General features: G+C 60.5%; 1 protein-coding gene across 5 annotated transcripts in view; it reads right to left on the bottom strand.

The window, feature by feature from the left end:
- LOC111146967 (ATPase phospholipid transporting 11A) overlaps positions 1–8,747 on the bottom strand; it is a 110,704-nt gene extending 101,957 nt beyond the window's left edge. For all 5 annotated transcript variants that reach the window (XR_002640575.1, XM_022502742.1, XM_022502743.1 and 2 more), the window contains exon 1: positions 8,704–8,747. Coding sequence is in view for 4 of the 5 variants with exons in the window: in XM_022502742.1 (XP_022358450.1) it covers positions 8,704–8,742 (39 nt within the window). In the remaining variant the exon portion in view is untranslated. The remainder of the gene's footprint in view (positions 1–8,703) is intronic.
- Between the last annotated feature and the right edge of the window lie 8,483 nt (positions 8,748–17,230).

Genomic DNA, 17,230 nt, shown 5'->3' with positions numbered 1-17,230 from the left:
GCGCTGGCCGCCACGCTCCTGCCAGCCTCCCGCAGCAGCGGCCCAGAGACACACAGACATGCTGCAGCCTCAGGCCGATCGGTGATGGAAGCCAGGCTCTATTATAGCCACGAAGGGACCGGGTGCCAAAGTCTGTGCCACAATTTTAAAGAAGTAGCCCATTCCCACTAAATATCTAGTTTCGCCTCTCCAGATTTTGTGGAACATTCACTTCTGTGTTTTCGACAGAACCGTAAGCAAACTTCACGTGCCTTTCCTCTCGGATGCTCACATCTGGTTGGGTGTTTACGGCCTGAACGGGGCCAGCTCCCAGCGTACGGCCCCGGACTGCACAGTGCCTCTCCCAAACTCATACACTCAAGCCCTAACCGCCAGCAGGACGGTACCTGGAGAGGGGGCCATCTGCACTCTCCCCCTGGAACCTCCAGCACATGAGCAAAGGCCCCGTGAGGCCATGGCAGGACGGCGGCCGTCCGCAGGCCAGGAAGATGCTCTCACCAGAAGCAGGATGTGCCGGCTCCTTGACCTTGGACTGTCTGTTACTGTGGCCTGGGCTGACTGAGACGCACTCAGGCCGCACATGTCTCCCTTCATGTCTTAAATGCTAGCATTTAAAATCAACACCCAAGTTCACGGACTCTGTAACGAGCACCTTAAACAACATGTGAGCCTCCCGGGAAACGATTCCTCCCAGACCACACTCTCAGCATCGATTTCCTTGACCTTCCAGCCCGTATGTTAGGATCACAGTTCCAGAAACCCGCTGGCCGCTGACCTCAGCTCATGAGACACAGGAAGAAAGGTGCCAAGAGAGGAGGAAGCCCACTGAGAGACGAGAGCACAGGGTGCAAACCCAACAAAGAGCACGGGGTCTCGTGGAGGCTGTGCTGCTCGCTCCAACAGCCCCGTGTTCACTCCCTGCACACACATGCTGGCGGGGGAGCGCGAGGGACCCCCGGTGACCGTGCCATCGAGCAACAGCCTGGACGGGCACCGGCTCCCGCACGGCCCTCGGCCACAGAAGGCTTCCGTGAAGAATCGGGAGCATTCAGGGCAAAGGGAGGCAGGTGTGTCCCTGCACCTTCCCGGGCACACGGTGCTCCTGGGACCGGCTTGATAACCACGAGCCACATCAACAGCCGTCCACCGCCCCCATCCTCCAGGGACGGCTCAGGAGGGGTCCTGAGACATGACAGATTCCAAAAGCAGGTGCTGCTGGAAGGAAAAGGCGCCTTCAACCGGAGCACGAGGCAGGGGCTGCACAGGGCACGTTGGGAATGAGACCTTCCAGCTCTGCTCCATCTCCCGGGGGCGGGAAAGCATGCGAAATGCAGCTCCGGGGTCAACGGAAACTGCGGACCACCTGGCTTTACAGCAGATGCTACCTGGCCCTTCCTTCCCCGCCTCCCTAATTCTCACTGCCCCCAGCGCCAGGCCCAGTGGGTACTCCCGCCCGCATTCCAGAACATCCCATCCCTAGATCAAGCAAGCAGGGCTTTCCTACACAGCTCCGTTTACACATGTCGCCCAAGAAATGTAGTGTCTGCGCGTGTCCTGAAGAGCAAAGCACAGGGCCGAGGGTAACGGTGAGAAGGGGACCAGGGAGGGGTCGAAGCAGGTCATGGCCACAAACCAGCTTCACCAGACTGCAGGTCAGGGCACCCAGAATGCTCCTAGCCTCAAGCTCACAGGTTCATAGACTTGTGCCCCCCTGACCTCTCGCGAAGAGCACAGCTCGCCCCAGTTTTTCCAAATGCATCTTGGGCAGGAAAAGGCAGGTCCACGCAGGTGCACCTGGGGGTAAATTCACCAACAAAATAAAAGGTCAAGGTATTTCCGTAAAGCGATCCCCCAGCGAAGTAAGCAGAGACGGCCGGTCCCCACTGCTGTTCTGGGAACCCGGCCAACGGCTCACCGTGACCCCTTCGCCCGACGCAGACACAGCGGATGGGGTTGCTTCTTGTGCAGAGTGGACGGAGCGCCCCTTCTCGGAGTGGTTGGGACTGTTCCCTCCTTCTGGCAAGGGTAGCCAGATGTCCCACCTGCTCCTGGGAGGAGCTGGCCCACCGTCCTGTCTCTGTGTCTGTCTGTCTCTCTCTATCTCCTTCTTCCTGTCTCTCCCCCTCTGTCTCTGTCTCTGTTCCTGTCTGTTCCTCTCTCTTCCCCTCTCTCCCTCCATCTCTCTTTCTCTACCTTCCAATCTCTGTCTGTCTCTCTCCCTCCCTCCTTCCATCTCTGTCTCAGTTTCTCTGTCCTGTCTCTCTTCGTTTTTCTCTCCCTCCATCTCTCAGCTTTCCTCCTTCTGTCTCTGTCTCTCCCTGTCTCTGTCTCCCTCCGTCTCTCTTGGTAGCTGTCCTGGCTACTCCCAGCCGGGGACAGGGACGGAGGGTGGGCACAAGCAGACCAGGGGCACAGATGCCCAGTCTGTCAGGCTACGCCTTCTTCCCATCCCTGGGACACACACGTTACTGGTCTTTGGCCAAAGAGTCTTTTTCATAAGTAACAAACCTTCTCTTGAAAGTCCTGCCTCGTCTTTCAAACCAGGGAAAAGATCTTTCTTCATTGCCTTTCTGAGCCGGGAAAACGTTCTGAGCCGGGCAGCCCCGAGAAGCGTGGAGCTGTTACCGGCAGGAAATGAGCTGCTTCCCGCCGCCGGACGGAGCTCTGGGAGAGGGCGTGAGGACAGGGCTGCCCCAGGGCCTCGTGCTGGGAGTGCGGTCCAGGAGGAAGCGTTCTCAGGAAGGGTTCACGCGTTGTTTGTTCTAAGGTGCTCATTACAGAGTCGGTGAACTTGGGTGTTGACTGTAAGATGGAGCATTTAAGACACAAAGGCCAGAGGCTCAGTGCAGGTGACAACGGGAGAAGCCGCGGGAGGAAACCAAAAATCCCAGCTGACCCTTGGCCTCCGTGCTGGGCCCCCTCCCGGCCCCGCACTCCAGCAGGGGGGCGCCCGTTGCCCTCAGGCGGGGGCCAAGGCCTCCCTCCAGGGAGTAAACCAGGGTGTCCCGCGTCCCCGGGGACTAGGTTGGGGGCTGTGAGCGAGGCAGGCACACCCGGGGGGACAGTGAGGGAAGTCAGGGAACCCGAGAAACAGCAGGGCCTCAGGAGAGCCGACACGCTCCTGGCAGGGGACAGAGGGGCCACGGGACAGCATGCAGCCCCTGGCCAGGGGTCACTCAGCGGGCAGCTGTGGTGGGGGGGTAGCAACCCAGGAGGACGGGCCAGATCGTGCTGAAGAAGAGGGGAGGTGTGGACGTCATGCGCGTTCACATGCACTTCTGAAGCCACCGAGTGCCTGTGTCCTTGGACAAGGGTTCTGAACCTTAACTAAGGCCAACACTCCTTCAAGAATCTAACAAAAATTGGGAAACCCAATTATTTTGCCCAGAAACAAAAACCATTTATGCTGTTTGAAGGGAGCTGGGTCCCACCAGTGAGCAGGTAAGAGCGGTATCCATCCAGCTCCGACAGCGGCCCCGTGGCGGGTCCCTCCTCCCAGGGCCCCAGGGTCCAGCCAACAGAGGCAAGAAGGGGATCCCAAGCCAGGGACCCATGCACCCCAGGACCTGCTGCGACCCACAGGGGAGCGCTGTTCCGGGATGCAGGGAAACCTTCATGCAGAAGCCACCAAGCCCGTCCCATGGACCCACCAGGGGCCACAGCCCTGAGCACCCAACATTCCCCATTGTGGTGCTGACTGTGCGATGGGTTGGGCCCAATGTCTGCTGCTCCCACACGGCGATGATGCTGGTTAATGTACCAAGGAAGGAGAATCCAGAAGTCTGAAATCACGTGAGCCATGTGTTAAGGCTGTCATCAATCACTTGCGATCCCCGGAAGCTCCCTTCGAAGCATCCGGGGCGAATTCTGCCACGCCCTTCTCCCAGCCCCCACACAAGGAGGAATCCCCCAGACAGATGTTTCCAGAGGGACCACCCTGTGCCAGGAACTGGTCCAGGCGCGTGGCGGGCAGCTGAGAGGCTGCGTGGTCGTGGACGGGGTGCCTGGGGCTCCTCCGGGCAGAGGTGTGCCCGGAGAAGAGAGGGCGCCAGCGCAGAGCCCTGCGGGGACCAAGAAGGTCCAGCGGCAGGCGGGAAGGCCATGGGGCCGCCGTGCGGCCCCTCTGCCTGGACACGGCCAGGTCCGCCAGCCCCGGCCCCACATGTATTCCTGTGTTCGGCTTCCTGCCTGCCACCGCCCCCACAACCACCTAAAGGGAGCGCCCCGGGGACTGGGCCTGGCTGTGCTGGGCTTGAGAAGCATCGGTGTGCGCACAAGGCACTGGCGGGTGTGTGCCGGGAGGATGTGAAGGACTCCAAGGGCCTCCAGGGTGATGCAGATGGTGATGAACTCCCCCCCACCGCAAGTATGAGAAGAGACACGTTGGCACGAGGGCAAAGTTCGGCTGTGAAGGAGGCGGAGAAACGGGATCGGGAAAAGTCTGCAGCTTGAGAACAGGCTATGAGCAGGGCCGGCCACCGGCACCGGGTCTCAGGAGGGACACAGATGATCCGGGAGGAAGGAGGAGACGTGGGGTCCCAAACCACAGGGAGACGAGAGCAGACGAGGCAGGGCAGGCGGGCCGCCTGGAGGAGGAGGCATCCTATCTGGTGACTATGTTCCCTCCAGGAAGCCCAGGGCAAGGTCTCGACAGTCCACGTGACGCGGGGGGTCTGAAGGCCTGAGCGGCGCGGGGCTGCGAGCAGCGGGGGCCGTGGGCATTCCCAGCGGGACACGCGAGCCCGTGCAGGGAGGAGCCCTCATCGCCCCAGTCCCCCGCAAGAAGCCGAGGCTGTCAGCCAGCGCACCAGGGGCTCACAGAGGGGAGGCAGCTGGGACTTCTGACCTCCAGCAGCCACTACTGCGTGTCCCCGCGGTGCCGGCAGGCGAGCAAAAGCGGCGGCAACCCTTGCTCGCGCGGCCAGACCGCCAACGCTGCCAGAGCTGGCCTCCCTGACTCTCCCGCGGACAAGGGCATCTGCCCACACTCGCCCCGGTCAGAAAAGCTTTCAGGAGCCTGGGTCTTAGGGCCCCAACTGTCTTTCATCAAGCCTGTTTCTGCTGGAGCACGGGCCGAGCGCCGGGTCGGTCTGCGTTCAGGGTGTAGCCCGCGGCCTCCTGCGGCATTCGCAGGCAGAGCCAGCACGGTTCTCACCACCGCAAGTGGAGGCGGCGCGCTCACCCCCTGAAACCCAACAGACTGTAGCAAAACCGGGCACAGAAACCGCTTGTCCGCACCGTGGTTAAGCCGGCCCTGCGGCTCGGAGAACAGCATCCCACGGGGCTTGCTGCCAGCAGCGGAGCTGCTCTGGGGCGCGTGGGAGCAGAGCAGGGAGTTCGCTCCGGGCCGGAGTGCGGAGGGGAGACAGAGACCAGGCAGATTGCCTGCAAGTGTGCGGGAGCCCGGGGGCCGAGGACCGGCGCGTGGCGCGCTGGCTCCCGTCCACACGCGGCCAGACCAGGCCTCACACAAGGCCAGGCTCGCGGCCTCCTGCACCTGCAAGCCCGGCGGGAGAAGCCTCCCCTGTGGGGTTAGGCAGGGTTGGGGGAGGGGCTCCTAGCTCTGCAGCGTTGGTTCTCCTACAGGGACTGGAAGGACCGAGTGGAAGGAACGTCTGCCCCGTGGACAGGCCGCCTCCCCGGGAGCACAGACTGGCCCAGACACAGAGACCGCGGGGCTTTCTAGAACGGTTACAGCGCTCAAAGACAGCTGTGCTTAAAGTTCCCCGGGGACCCCAAATATTTACTTTTCCCTGACAAAGAAAGCCCTAATGTCACAGCTTGTTCCAGAAAGAGGACCCACCTAGCAAGGAGTGCCCGCGCATTTTCCAGAAGTTTACCGTGTCAAATGTAAGAATTCTAGAAAGCAAAAAATGTGAGAAACAGGTGGAAATGTAGGGGCAGCATGGCAGCAGGAGCAACCGGACACAAACCACAGACACGGAACAAGATGGAGTTCAGACCCACAGACCTGCCAAGCCGGGTCTCCCGACCGGGCCGCCTGGAAGGGAAGGAGGAGGCCAGTGTCCTGCCAGCGCCGTTATCCCAGCCTGGGATGTGCACGCGTGAGCACATACATGGACAGACGCCGCCTGCGGCCTGGCCTGCGCTCAGGAGTGGGGCGCCCGGGCCACCCCACCCGGGGACTGACTCGTGCTAATGGCTCGCGGTGACCAGAGCAGCTCCTGAGAGCCGGGCCGTGCTCCAAGCTCCCACCGCACCCCTCAGGGAGCCTCTCCATAGCTGGTCTCGGACGGGACCACAGAGGCGGGCCTGCCCACAGTCTCACAGCTTCCCCCGCAGGCCAGTCAGGCACCCACAGAGCCCGCGGGGACCCGCGAGGCTGCACAGGCTTCTCCCAGAAGTGAAACCCCCTGAACCCAGGCGCCCCCCCCATCTATAAGGAGGAAAGAGAACTACCTCTCCATCTGCTTCGTTAAGTCAGAAGCATCTGTAAACGGGTCCAACTACCTTGTGACCCATAAATCACCTGACGGTACACAAGCACCGGCCGCGTGTGCACACAGCTCACCCCTGCACGGCTTCCGTCCGTCCACAGCACCAGGAATATGTGCTCCGCGGTCTACACAGTAGGACCACGACAGACTTCTCCCATCCATGCGCCTGTTCTCTCTCTCTCTCTCTCTCTCTCTGGAGTCTGCCAGACTGAAATATCTTCAGCGATGCTCTCAAGGACTCCTTTACCTTCTGGCAACGCTCACACCTCAGAAGGAGCTGAGACGTTTTCTCTGCCCCAGCAACACAGCGGGTGAGCACTGGCAGAGAACCGGGGGCAAGCTCTTGTTTGTTCTCGTAAAGTCAAAGGGAAACCACGACGACCGACGGACGTACTCAGCTCCAGGCTCTGCCTCTCCTTCGAGAAAAACATAATATAATTTGGTCCTACATGATGACGAACCCCGACAGAACCTGACGCTTCCTGGAAAAACTCAGATTAGCTCAACAGCACAAACAGCTTAGTATCATGGAAATGGACGGTTCTGTATGCGACTGCGCTGAAACCCTCGAGTGCCCAGACTGGAAAAAAAAAAAAATGTGGAATGGAGAAGAGGAATACTAGTGAGTGACCTATAGCCCGTGTTCCAGGAACGGCAGCAGACAGCGTCCGCGCCTGGCAAAGTTCCGTAAGCAACAGCTACCACTTCGGTCTGACAGAAAACATCACCTCGTAAGCCTCATGACACAGCGAAGGGACCGTTAACGTACCAACCGCGAGACACTTACATAAACCAATACGACATGGAACAGCTGAGGGCCTGGAGGAAAGGCATGTGTCTGCCCCACTCCTGGGACGAAGGGTCCAGAACCAGGGGGGTGGTCAGACCCACTGGGCAGTGAGCAGCCGCCCGGTCGGAGGACACCGTGGGTCAGAGAGGACCGCCCACCCTCTCTCCATCTCTCCTGGACACAGACTGCACGTCCCCCTCGCCACGCAACCCTCCCTTTTATCAAGACTTGGAAGGGAACGGAAATTAACTGCGGAACCCTGGGCACAGGTTAAATAACTAGCTGCACCGGTTCTCGTTTCCCTTTGGGGACAGAGGCAGGGGCATAACCGGCCGAGGGGCAGCTGGGAAGACAGCGTCCCTGCCCGACAAAGCGTTTCTCCTACCCACGGTCACTGGGATGGGGCTTTCTAGAACTTCCCACCCTGCAGAAAAAACGTGTCCTCTGACACACATTCACTCCACAGGGTGGACTCCGGGGGAATCACGGAGCTTTCACCCGGCGGCCCTGCCCCACCCCTTCTCTCCGCTGCAAGGTCAGGCGCCTAACCTGCCCCAGGGAGCCGGGACCTGGGGAAGGTGGGCACAGTCACCCTGACCCTAGTCTTCTGCTCAGGGAGTCAGCACGGGGGGGCGGGACCTTGGCGGTGCCATCCACGAAGACCCCACGAAGATCCGAGCCGGGGCCTCCTCCTCAGCGAGCTCACAAACAGGAAAGTGTGTCCGAGACAATCCTACGCGGGAAAAAGCCCCCGGTTCCCACAGTGATGCCCGCACACGCGGGCCGGCGGCTCGTCCAAGCCGCGCGCGACCGCGGACCGACGTCGGCCGCGAACAAGGCGCCTTTGTGGAGCCGGTGGCAGGAAACACCACCCTCCGGACAGCGCTCTTTCTCTCGGGCGCACACGCCCTCCGGCACCGGTGCCAGGGCCACGGCCGCGCGCAGTCCCCTCGCTCCGGGGTCGGGAACACCCGCTTTGCCCTCCGAGCCCGAGCTGAGCCCCGCACCGCGCCCCGCGAGCGCGGACTCCAGACGGCGCGCACAGCCCCGGCCTCCGCTCCGATTGGTCACTTCCCGGCAAGCGGTGCCAAACTTCACTTGCGGGTCCTCGGCGCTGTCACACGGACCCGGCGAAGGGGAGCTTCTCCGCGCGAGCGCGCTCTGCCGTCCCGCCCGCCCGTCCCTTCGCAGCCCGCGCCGGGCAGCCCCTTCCCCACGGGTCGCGGGGGGCGCGCGGGCCGGAGCAGGTGGACGGGCGCCCGGGCCCCGCCGCCGCACGCGCGAGGTGCGCCCTCCGCGAGCCTCCCCGGCGCCCTGCCCGCGCCCCGAGCTGCGCAAGCCCCCGGGACCCCGGCCGCCGGCCGCACAGGGGGGGCGCGCGCAACGGGTCCGACCCCGGGGCCCGTCCCCCCCCCCCCCCCCCCCCCCCCCCCCCCCGCCGCGGGCCGGACTCACGTATCGGTGCACGAGCGTCCGCACCCGGCCGCAGTCCATGGCTCCTCCGGCCGCGCCCGCCCGCGCTCAGCGCCCCCGCGCCCGGCTCGGCGCGCCCATGGGCCCGCCCCAGTGCGGCCGCGCGCCCCCGACCCGGTCACGGCCTGGGCGCGCCGGGCACTGCGGGGGGCGGCCGCGGCCCCTCCGCGCTCATGCCCGGCCCGGCCCGCGGGGGTGGCCGCTCGGCAGGGGTTGGCGGCTCGGGGCCCGGACTGCCGGCAGGGGCTGCGGGCGGGGAGCGCGGAGGTGCGGGCGGTCCGCTCGGCTGCTCGGCTCGCCGCTCCTCTGCTCGCCTCTGCGCCTGGCTCCTCCTCTCCCGGGCTCCGCTCCCCGGCTCCGCCCCTCCCGCCCCTGCCCTCCGCCCGCCACCCCCCTCAGCCCTGCCTCTGGCCGCCGGGGCCCGGCGCGCACGTCACGGGCGCCAGTGAGCATGCGCCCCGCGCCCGCCGCCCCCGCCCCTGCCCGCCACGCCCGCCCTCGCTCACCGCGCGCGCGCGGGGCCCGCCCTCCGCGTCCCAGGGCCCCGCCGCCCCGGCGCGGGGACGGACTGAGGGCTCTGGGCTGGAGGCGGGGGGGCGGGGACGACTGCCTGTTGCTTCCGCCTCCCGGGGCCTGGCCTGCGGCCCGGTGCGCCCCGCGGGAAGGAGCCTCGGCCTGCGTCCGCCCCGGCCCGACTCCCGCCCGAAACTTCGGTCTCGCTCCGGAAGGCCGGAGGGCGGGCGCCAGGTTGCCGGAGGCGTGGAGGGCGCCGTGGGGTCGGGCAGAAACCCACTACCCGGGTCTGGGCGGCGCGCTGGGGCCCAACCGGTCCCCACGCGCGGCGGCTCCTGCCCCGCAGGTGGGAGCGGTTTCGTGCCTCGGGCAATGCCCGGTGCGCTCCTCTTTGCTGCGCGGGGGTGCGGGCGAGCCCCGGCTCCGCCGCCTGCGATCCTTCCTCTCCGAAACCCGCGCCCTCCCGCGCCCTGGCCTCCTGGCCTTTGCTGTCCAGATCGCGCTCTGGCTGGGGCGAGGTGTGGAACCATTCTCGAACCTGTTGCACCAGCGGGCAGCCGGGCTGGGCCGCCCTCCCCCGGTCCCGCCGGTCCCGTTCCTTCCTGCCCCGGTCCAGGGCGGCCACCCGGAGGCCCAGTCTGGGAGGCCACGCCCGGCCCCGGCCTCCAGGTCCCTGGGGCACCGCGCTCCATGCTGCTGGCCCTGAACCCGGCAGAGCTGCTCCTGAGAGCCGGGACCCCACGATTTCACTCCCGCCGGGGGCTGTTTCTGGCTTCCCAGCAGAGAACTGACTCAGGCTCGAAGTCAGCCTGTGCTAAGTGAGGCGCTTTGCTGCAGCTTCTCTGCCTGCTGCCTCCAGGTCGCCTCGTGACATCTGAGTGGCAGAGCCCAGAGGGACAGTGCCCCGGCCATGTGAGGGGTGCGGTGGAAGAGAAGCCCTGTTACCTGCTTTTTGGCCTAGAAAGGAGTCCGCTTAGAGGGAAGAGTGACCACCAACGACCTGGGCTCTGGATCACCTTCCTTCAGTAAAACACTCCAGTTTGGGGTCAGCTCACACGGTGATTCTCCTCATTCATCCCAGTCACTCTGCCCTTCTCTGTCCTGCTCTGAGCCCAGGAGGCTAATGGTCATCCTCACTGGCCCCTCACCAACCAGGCCACCTGCGGCAAGCTGAAGACCCGGAGGGTCTGGGCACGTCCTTCCCCTCCGGCCTGGCCTCCCCTGGGGTCCACAGTGGCTGTGGCCCTCTGTGAGGACAGTGCCTGGAGACCTCCCTTTTCCACTGTGTCAACTTGGGTCAGGTTCCGAGAACTATAGTCTCCTCCGGCCTCCATGGCCTCCTGCTCCTGCGGTCCCTGGGCAGCAGCACCCCTAGATGGGTCCCTCTGTCACACTGTCTCCCAAATCTCTCAAGAAGACCCCCGCTTCCTGCCAGGCCCTTCATGGCTAGGGCCAGGTTTTGACTAGGCTTCTACCTTACCAACCACACCGTTGCAAGGGTATGCGTGCAGGAGCAGAGGGCAGGCTTGCTGGGCGAAGGCTGGCCGTCTCCCAGGAGTGTCTACTTCAGTCAAGGGCGAATGTTAATTTCATGTTGTCGCGGGCGCTCCCCACTGTCCTTGCCAGCGGAAACCCATCGTGGTCCAGGAACCCGCCAAACCTGCGCTCCTGTAAGCCGTCCTTTCCCACGACTTGTTTAAAACAAGTCTAAGCCAATGAATCCCGCTGTGGGGAAAAATGTTTCCTCACTCTTAAAAAGGCACATGAAGGGAAGTACCGCCCGTTTCCTGCCGGCTGTGTGTCGGGCTGCCATGGCAGGTGCCGGTTGCCTTCTCGAGTCCGCACCCGGAGGCAGCGCGAGGACCATCCTCGCAGTGGGGACAGCAGCGCGGGAAGATGAGAGGAAGTCTGGAGCCTTGCTCATACCGTTGGCCATGCACTGATCCCACCATAGCTGTCAGCGCCATAACTTAAAACCCGTGGAACCAAACCAGTTAGGGCTTTACTAAAACCCAGCTCACCCTGGGACTCCGTTACTTATTTCCGTGGAACCGCTGCTAACTCGAAAGCTTCAACAGCAGGTGTTTCTTCCTCAGGACTCTGGTTTGGCGGAATGGCTCCTCTGCTCCTTCTGGTGTTGACTGGGGTTGTTCGTGGGGGACTCCGCAGGACCTGGAAGGTTTCAAGGCTTCAGCCACATGTCCGGTGTCTCAGCTTGGGGGATAAGAAGTGGGAGCAGACTGGCCTCTGTCTCTCCACTCAGCTTCTCATCATAGAGGAGTCTAGCCTCGGCTTCTTAAATGGCCGCTGGATCCCAAGAGGGTCAAAGTGGGCACCGCATGGCCCCAAAACGGGACACTCCTGCTGCCCCATTCTGTCAGGAAAAGTAGGTTCCAAAGCTAACCCAGATGCAAGGAGAGGAAAAGAAGAGATTTAACGTCTTGGTGGGAGGAGGGCCTGGCACCAAAAGAGGGGAGACCTTGTGAGCCGTCATCCTGGAAATCGTCTGCACAGACAGACATCAGTAGTAAGAGGAAGTTGTGCCAGCATCACGCCGAGTCCAAGTGAGATGGCTGCGGGAAGCTCCGGGGCCTGCTGTTTCTTCATTCACACCAGGGGCTGAGAATCTTTCACTCTCACAGGGGCAGCTCAGTCCCGTGCGTGGTCCTGGCCAAGCAGTCATCGGGACCATGGAGTGCCATTCGATGATCAGCAGAGGCCTGGCTTCAGAGCACATCCCTGACTGGTAAGTGTCCAAGGGGAATGGGATGATCTTAACCAGCTTCAGGTCTTCAGGACCCCCCTTCCCCACGCTCTGCCACCAAGCCCCCAGCGGTATGGCTGCTCCAGCACGGTGGGGGGCAGTGCAGCAGAGAGGAAGCCTCCAGACGCCTGGGCTACACGCACACCACACCCGTGCCCAGACCCATAAACACCTGCTCTCTCTTCCTCCGCTCCACCTGGGAGAGGGCGCGGGTGGTAGCCACACATCTTAGACTCACTGACTTCTAAGTGAAAAAGGCTTTCTGGAGGGGCGCCTGGGTGGCTCTGCTGGTTGGTTGACTGTCCAACTATTGAACTCAGCTCAGGTCCTGATCTCAGGGTCATGAGTCGAGTCCCACATTGGACTCCGTGCTAGGCATGAAGCCTACTTTTTTTTTTTTTTTAAGATTTTTTTAATTTATTTGTCAGAGAGAGAGAGAGAGAAAGAGAGCACAAGTAGGGGAGCGGCAGGCAGAGGGAGAAGGAGAAGCAGGCTTCCCGCTGAGCAAGGAGCCCGATGTGGAACTTGATCCCAGGACCCTGGGATCATGACCAGAGCCGAAGGCAGACGCTTAACCCACTGAGCCACTCAGGCATCCCGGCATGAAGCTTACTTAAAAAAAGAAATTTTTTTTTTAAAGAAAATTTAAAATAGCCAAACTATGGAAAGAGCCTAGATGTCCATCAACGGATGAATGGATAAAGAAGATGTGGTTCATATATACAATGGAATACTACGCAGCTGTCAGAGGAAACGAAATCTTGCCGTTTGCAGGGACGTGGATGGAACTAGAGGATATTATTATGCTGAGTGAAGTAAGTCAATCAGAGAAAGACAATTATCATATGACTATATAGTATCACTCATATGTGGAATTTAAGAAATAAAACAAGATCACGGGGAAGAAAGGAAAAAATAAAACAGGACGAAGTCAGAGAGGCAGACAAACCATAAGAGACTCTTTATCATAGGAAACAAACTGAGGGCTGCTGGAGGGGAGTGGGTTGGGGGAGGGCTAACCGGGGGATGGGCAGTAAGGAGGGCACGGGATTCAATGAGCACTGGGTGTTATTTAAGACGAAGGAATCACCGACCTCTACCTCTGAAACTAGTAATACACCGTATGTTAAATTGAATTTAAATAAAAGAAAAGAAAAAAGACCTTTGGGAATTGGGGGGGGGGCAAGAAGTACAACCTTCCTGTAAAGATGGTTCAAAGAAATTATTGTTCCTGAGAACTCAGATGACGGACCTGAAGCCAAAACTGTCTACTGAAAACACAGAACAGGGAAGGAGGCATTGCACGTTGTGTTTTTGTGTGGGAGGAAGGGCAGGCACCTGGTCCTGGGGGGCTGGGCCCCTCCGTGAGCTGCTGGAACGTTCCGAGCCCTCTCTCAGGCCACGCTCCCTGTGGTCTGGAGTTGTGTGGGTGCCGTCCTCCCATGGATTGGTTCTGGAATTCTCACGGCAGAAAGCCACAGTCTCCTGCTGGCCTCCCTCATCCCTTTGGTCTGGAATCTGCTGTGGCGCCTGCGTTTGTCCCACACACCGGCTCGGCCCTTACACCCCCTCCCCTTCCTCCCCTCCTTCTCCGACCCCAGTTACCACCCCCCTCAGCGCTCTCACGGGCACCAACTCAGCATAACTTAGTTGTTTCTCCAAAAGCACTGGTTGCTGATTAAAATCATGCGGGGAGATCTTGTTTCTTAAACAGAGATTCCCTAGAACCCCCCCCCCCCCCCCGGGCCAGATGCTGCGAATGGGGTCCCAGCATCAGCATCTTTTAAAAGCTCCGAGATACAGCACGGGTGAGGCCCGCTAGTCCACATGCCTGTGTGCCTGGGACGCCTGGGGCCTCCGTCGGGTAAGCACCTGACTCTCGATTCCGGCTCAGGACGCCATCTCGGGCTTGTGAGATGGAGCCCCACACGGGGGCTCTGTGGGGAGTGCGCTGCTCTCCAGCTGCCCTGCTCTGCGCGCGCACTCTCTCTCTCTAAAAGACACAAATCTTTTTGAAGTAAAAAATAAGAAGCGTGGGGCACCTGGGTGGCTCAGTGGGTTAAGCCGCTGCCTTCGGCTCAGGTCATGATCTCAGGGTCCTGGGATCGAGCCCCGCATCGGGCTCTCTGCTCAGCAGGGAGCCTGCTTCCTCCTCTCTCTCTGCCTGCCTCTCTGCCTGCTTGTGATCTCTGTCTGTCAAATAAATAAATAAAATCTTTAAAAAAAAAATAAATAAGAAGCGTCTGTCTGCCTGCTTCCTTGGAACTTCGGAGAATGACCTCTATCACCGAGGCCTTTGTGCTCCCCGGGGCACAGTACGGTCCCTCGTTCACAACAGGCGCTCGATGAGCGGTGCGGGAACGAAGCGCAGCTGCCCGGCTTTGTGGCAGGGGAGGGGAGGCCGGGAGCGCGCACACACGGGGAAGGAACCCGCGCAGGCAGAGCCGTCAGGGCCCGACGGGACGCTGTGGAGAGCAAGGTCCTGGGTTCGAATGTGACTGAGGTCAGCTCTTCCAGTCCACCCCCCGGAACGTGGTCCTGACACGTTGCCGCCCGCGCCTGGGAGGAGCGGCTGGGGCAGGGCCACCGCCTGACTCCCGAGAGTCGTTTCTCGAGGTCGGTACGCAGGTGTCCGAGAAAGGCATCCGTCACAGCTCAGGACCTTCCTCGAGCCGCGCCGTGTGAGTGGTGTGAGGGCAGCGATCGCCAAGAATCATCAGGATTTACGCTTCCGGACAGTGCTGGCGTGAGCTCTGCCACGAAAACCACTGCCAAGCCCCGGGACTCCTTCCTGGGCGGGTGTGGCTGGCGGGGGTCCCAGGCGTGCCTGTCCTGACAGACCACGGTTCCCGAACCCTGGTCCTTGAGATGCCGTCCCCTCTGTCACTCTGAGCCCTTCTCCTCCTAGACTTTCTTCCTTCAGGTGTTCAGACGCAGGTCAGGAGGAAGTCCCGGAGTGCTCTGGCCTGTGTGTCCAGGTCCTTCCCTCCCCAGCGAGGCAGCTGCTCAGGGCGAAGGCGCAGAGGCCCCCCTCCACCCGTGCTGTGAGCTGCCGCACGAGGGCCTTGCTGGGCCCGCCATGCTCCTGCTCACCACGCTCTTGCTTCTCAGATCCCCGTTTTCTCCTAGTTATTTTTCAGTGAGAAAATATGTAAAAAGAAAATATGCTATGGATCATTTTCTCTTTCCCCACTTATTTTCTACATTCCCTCCCCCTTGTTTGTTTGTTTTTTTTTTTTTTTTTTGCCAAAGAGATCAATTATTTTAAATCCAGTTTGATTTCAGAAAAACAAAACAAAACAAAACCTGAGTTCTATGGTGCTTAAAATTACCGATAAAGTCATGAAAGCAATGCGTTGTTCTCAGTTACTTGAACAGAAGCTTTAAAATACTCCTTTCCAACAACCTCAATAAAACGAGCGCGTTTGAAACAGAAGTTGGACGTTAATGAGGACGGGAGTGTTGCTGAAGCTGTTTGCACCTTCCTCCAGCAAAGCACCTTGGCGTTGCACAACACCACTTTCCTCCGTGTTCTGTCCGTGGGCTCATCTTAGAAAACGAGGAAAGTGCTTTCTCTCATCCTGTTGTGTAAATGGGAACATTAAAGTATCAAAGACCTATCATAATCTGCAAGAATATTTTATCAGTTTTAACTGCAGATGATCTAATTTTAATCAGAATGTACATATAAAGTTGAATAGTTTTGATGACATTACGCTAAGTGGAACAAGCCAGCCACAGAAGGACACGTGGGGTCTGATTCCAGGGACCCACGGTGCCTGGGGGGTCCTGCTAGGAGAGGCAGAAAGAGGAGAGCTACTGGGGCGGGAAGGAGGCAGCTACACAGGAAGGAAGGACACCCCAGCCCCCCCTCCCAGGTTCCTCATGTACCCAACGGTGGCGACAGGACAGGGCTGGCGCTTTGGAAAGTAAAAGATGGGCGCGTGTGACCCAGGTGGGTTCTTCAGCCTTGGGGCTCTGTCAAGGGCTCAGATCAGCATCAAGGAGCAGAGCTGATGTTGCGGAAGGTCATAATTTGTGTAATTGGCCCAGCATGAGGGTCTCCCAGCAAGTGTCAACCTTCTTTCCTCCCCGCTCGGTCCTGTCCGGGGGAAGCGTGGCTCCCGCCCCCGCCCGCTCGCCCACCCTGTGGGGGAGGCTGTAGGGCGCCCATGCCTTTCCCTCTGGGGGCCACGAGCTTCCATGCAGCGGCCCGACTGGGAGCCCGCCCCATCCGTGACCTCTCCACTGTCCCCCGACCTGGTGGGGCCTCCTCGACATCTACCCCGGAGGTCCTTGCTATGTCCCTGTGTGGGAGAAGCCCAGGCACGTGCCTCCCTGAGGGGCTGATGCCCGGGGAAGAGCCACCGCCGTGAGCCAACCCTGACCCTGACCCGGTCCAAGGATGCTCCGGTGTCCGGGGCTCTTGGGGCAGAGCCCTCACACCCCCAGCAGCTGTCACAGACTCTGCCCGAGAGCAGAGTCCCCTGTGGGGGAGGCACTGGGGCGGGTTGTGGACAACACTCATGAGGAGAAGAGGAAGGGCAAAGAGCGGTGGGTTTTCTTCTGTGTGACCTGACGGAGTGCACCAAGAGTTTGTTTTCTGTGTTACATCAGAACTCCGCTTATATGAGAAAATGCATCTTAATTTTAATTGATGACGTGCATTTGTGTGGCTTCAAAGTCAGGTAGCACTCCCTGCCCCACGCAGATGCTGGACACCTCAGCTTTCCTGTCCCGCGGAGGAAATGACCCACAACCCTTGGCTCTTTCCTCTTTGTTGCGTCCATACTTCTAAATAATGTGCTTATAATGTATTATTTCTAACTTTGGGCAGCGTCCATGGACCTCTCCCCAGGGAAGGCCAAGTATTTACCTCTTTTCTACTGCCACGGGCACCCCCCTCCCCACGGGCGACCCCCAGTGTGATGACGTCCCCGTGGGACCAATATTCTCTGTGTCAATGCCATCACCTTCCTCTGCGTGAGGAACATCGTGCCTGCCCCCCCGGCCCAGCCGGACATGGGGCTCCTTCCCAACCCCCATGAGATCATGACCTGCGCTGAAGCCAGGGGAGGGGTCCTCAGCTGCTCCTACTTGTGACGACACACTGGGCCAAATCATCCACCAGCTATCACGTCAGAGAAGAAAATGGTTTTCAATATTCACTCTCCACGCACCGTTCCCTGGAACTTACTGGAGAAGATGGTCCAGCAAAATAAAGAAACCCAT

This window comes from Enhydra lutris, unplaced genomic scaffold (assembly GCF_002288905.1).
Source record: "Enhydra lutris kenyoni isolate GAN:26980312 unplaced genomic scaffold, ASM228890v2 scaffoldscaffold15, whole genome shotgun sequence".
Taxonomy (NCBI): Eukaryota; Metazoa; Chordata; class Mammalia; order Carnivora; family Mustelidae; genus Enhydra; species Enhydra lutris.
The sequence above is the reverse complement of the archived record's forward strand: the minus strand, read 5'-3'. Positions and strand labels throughout refer to the sequence as shown.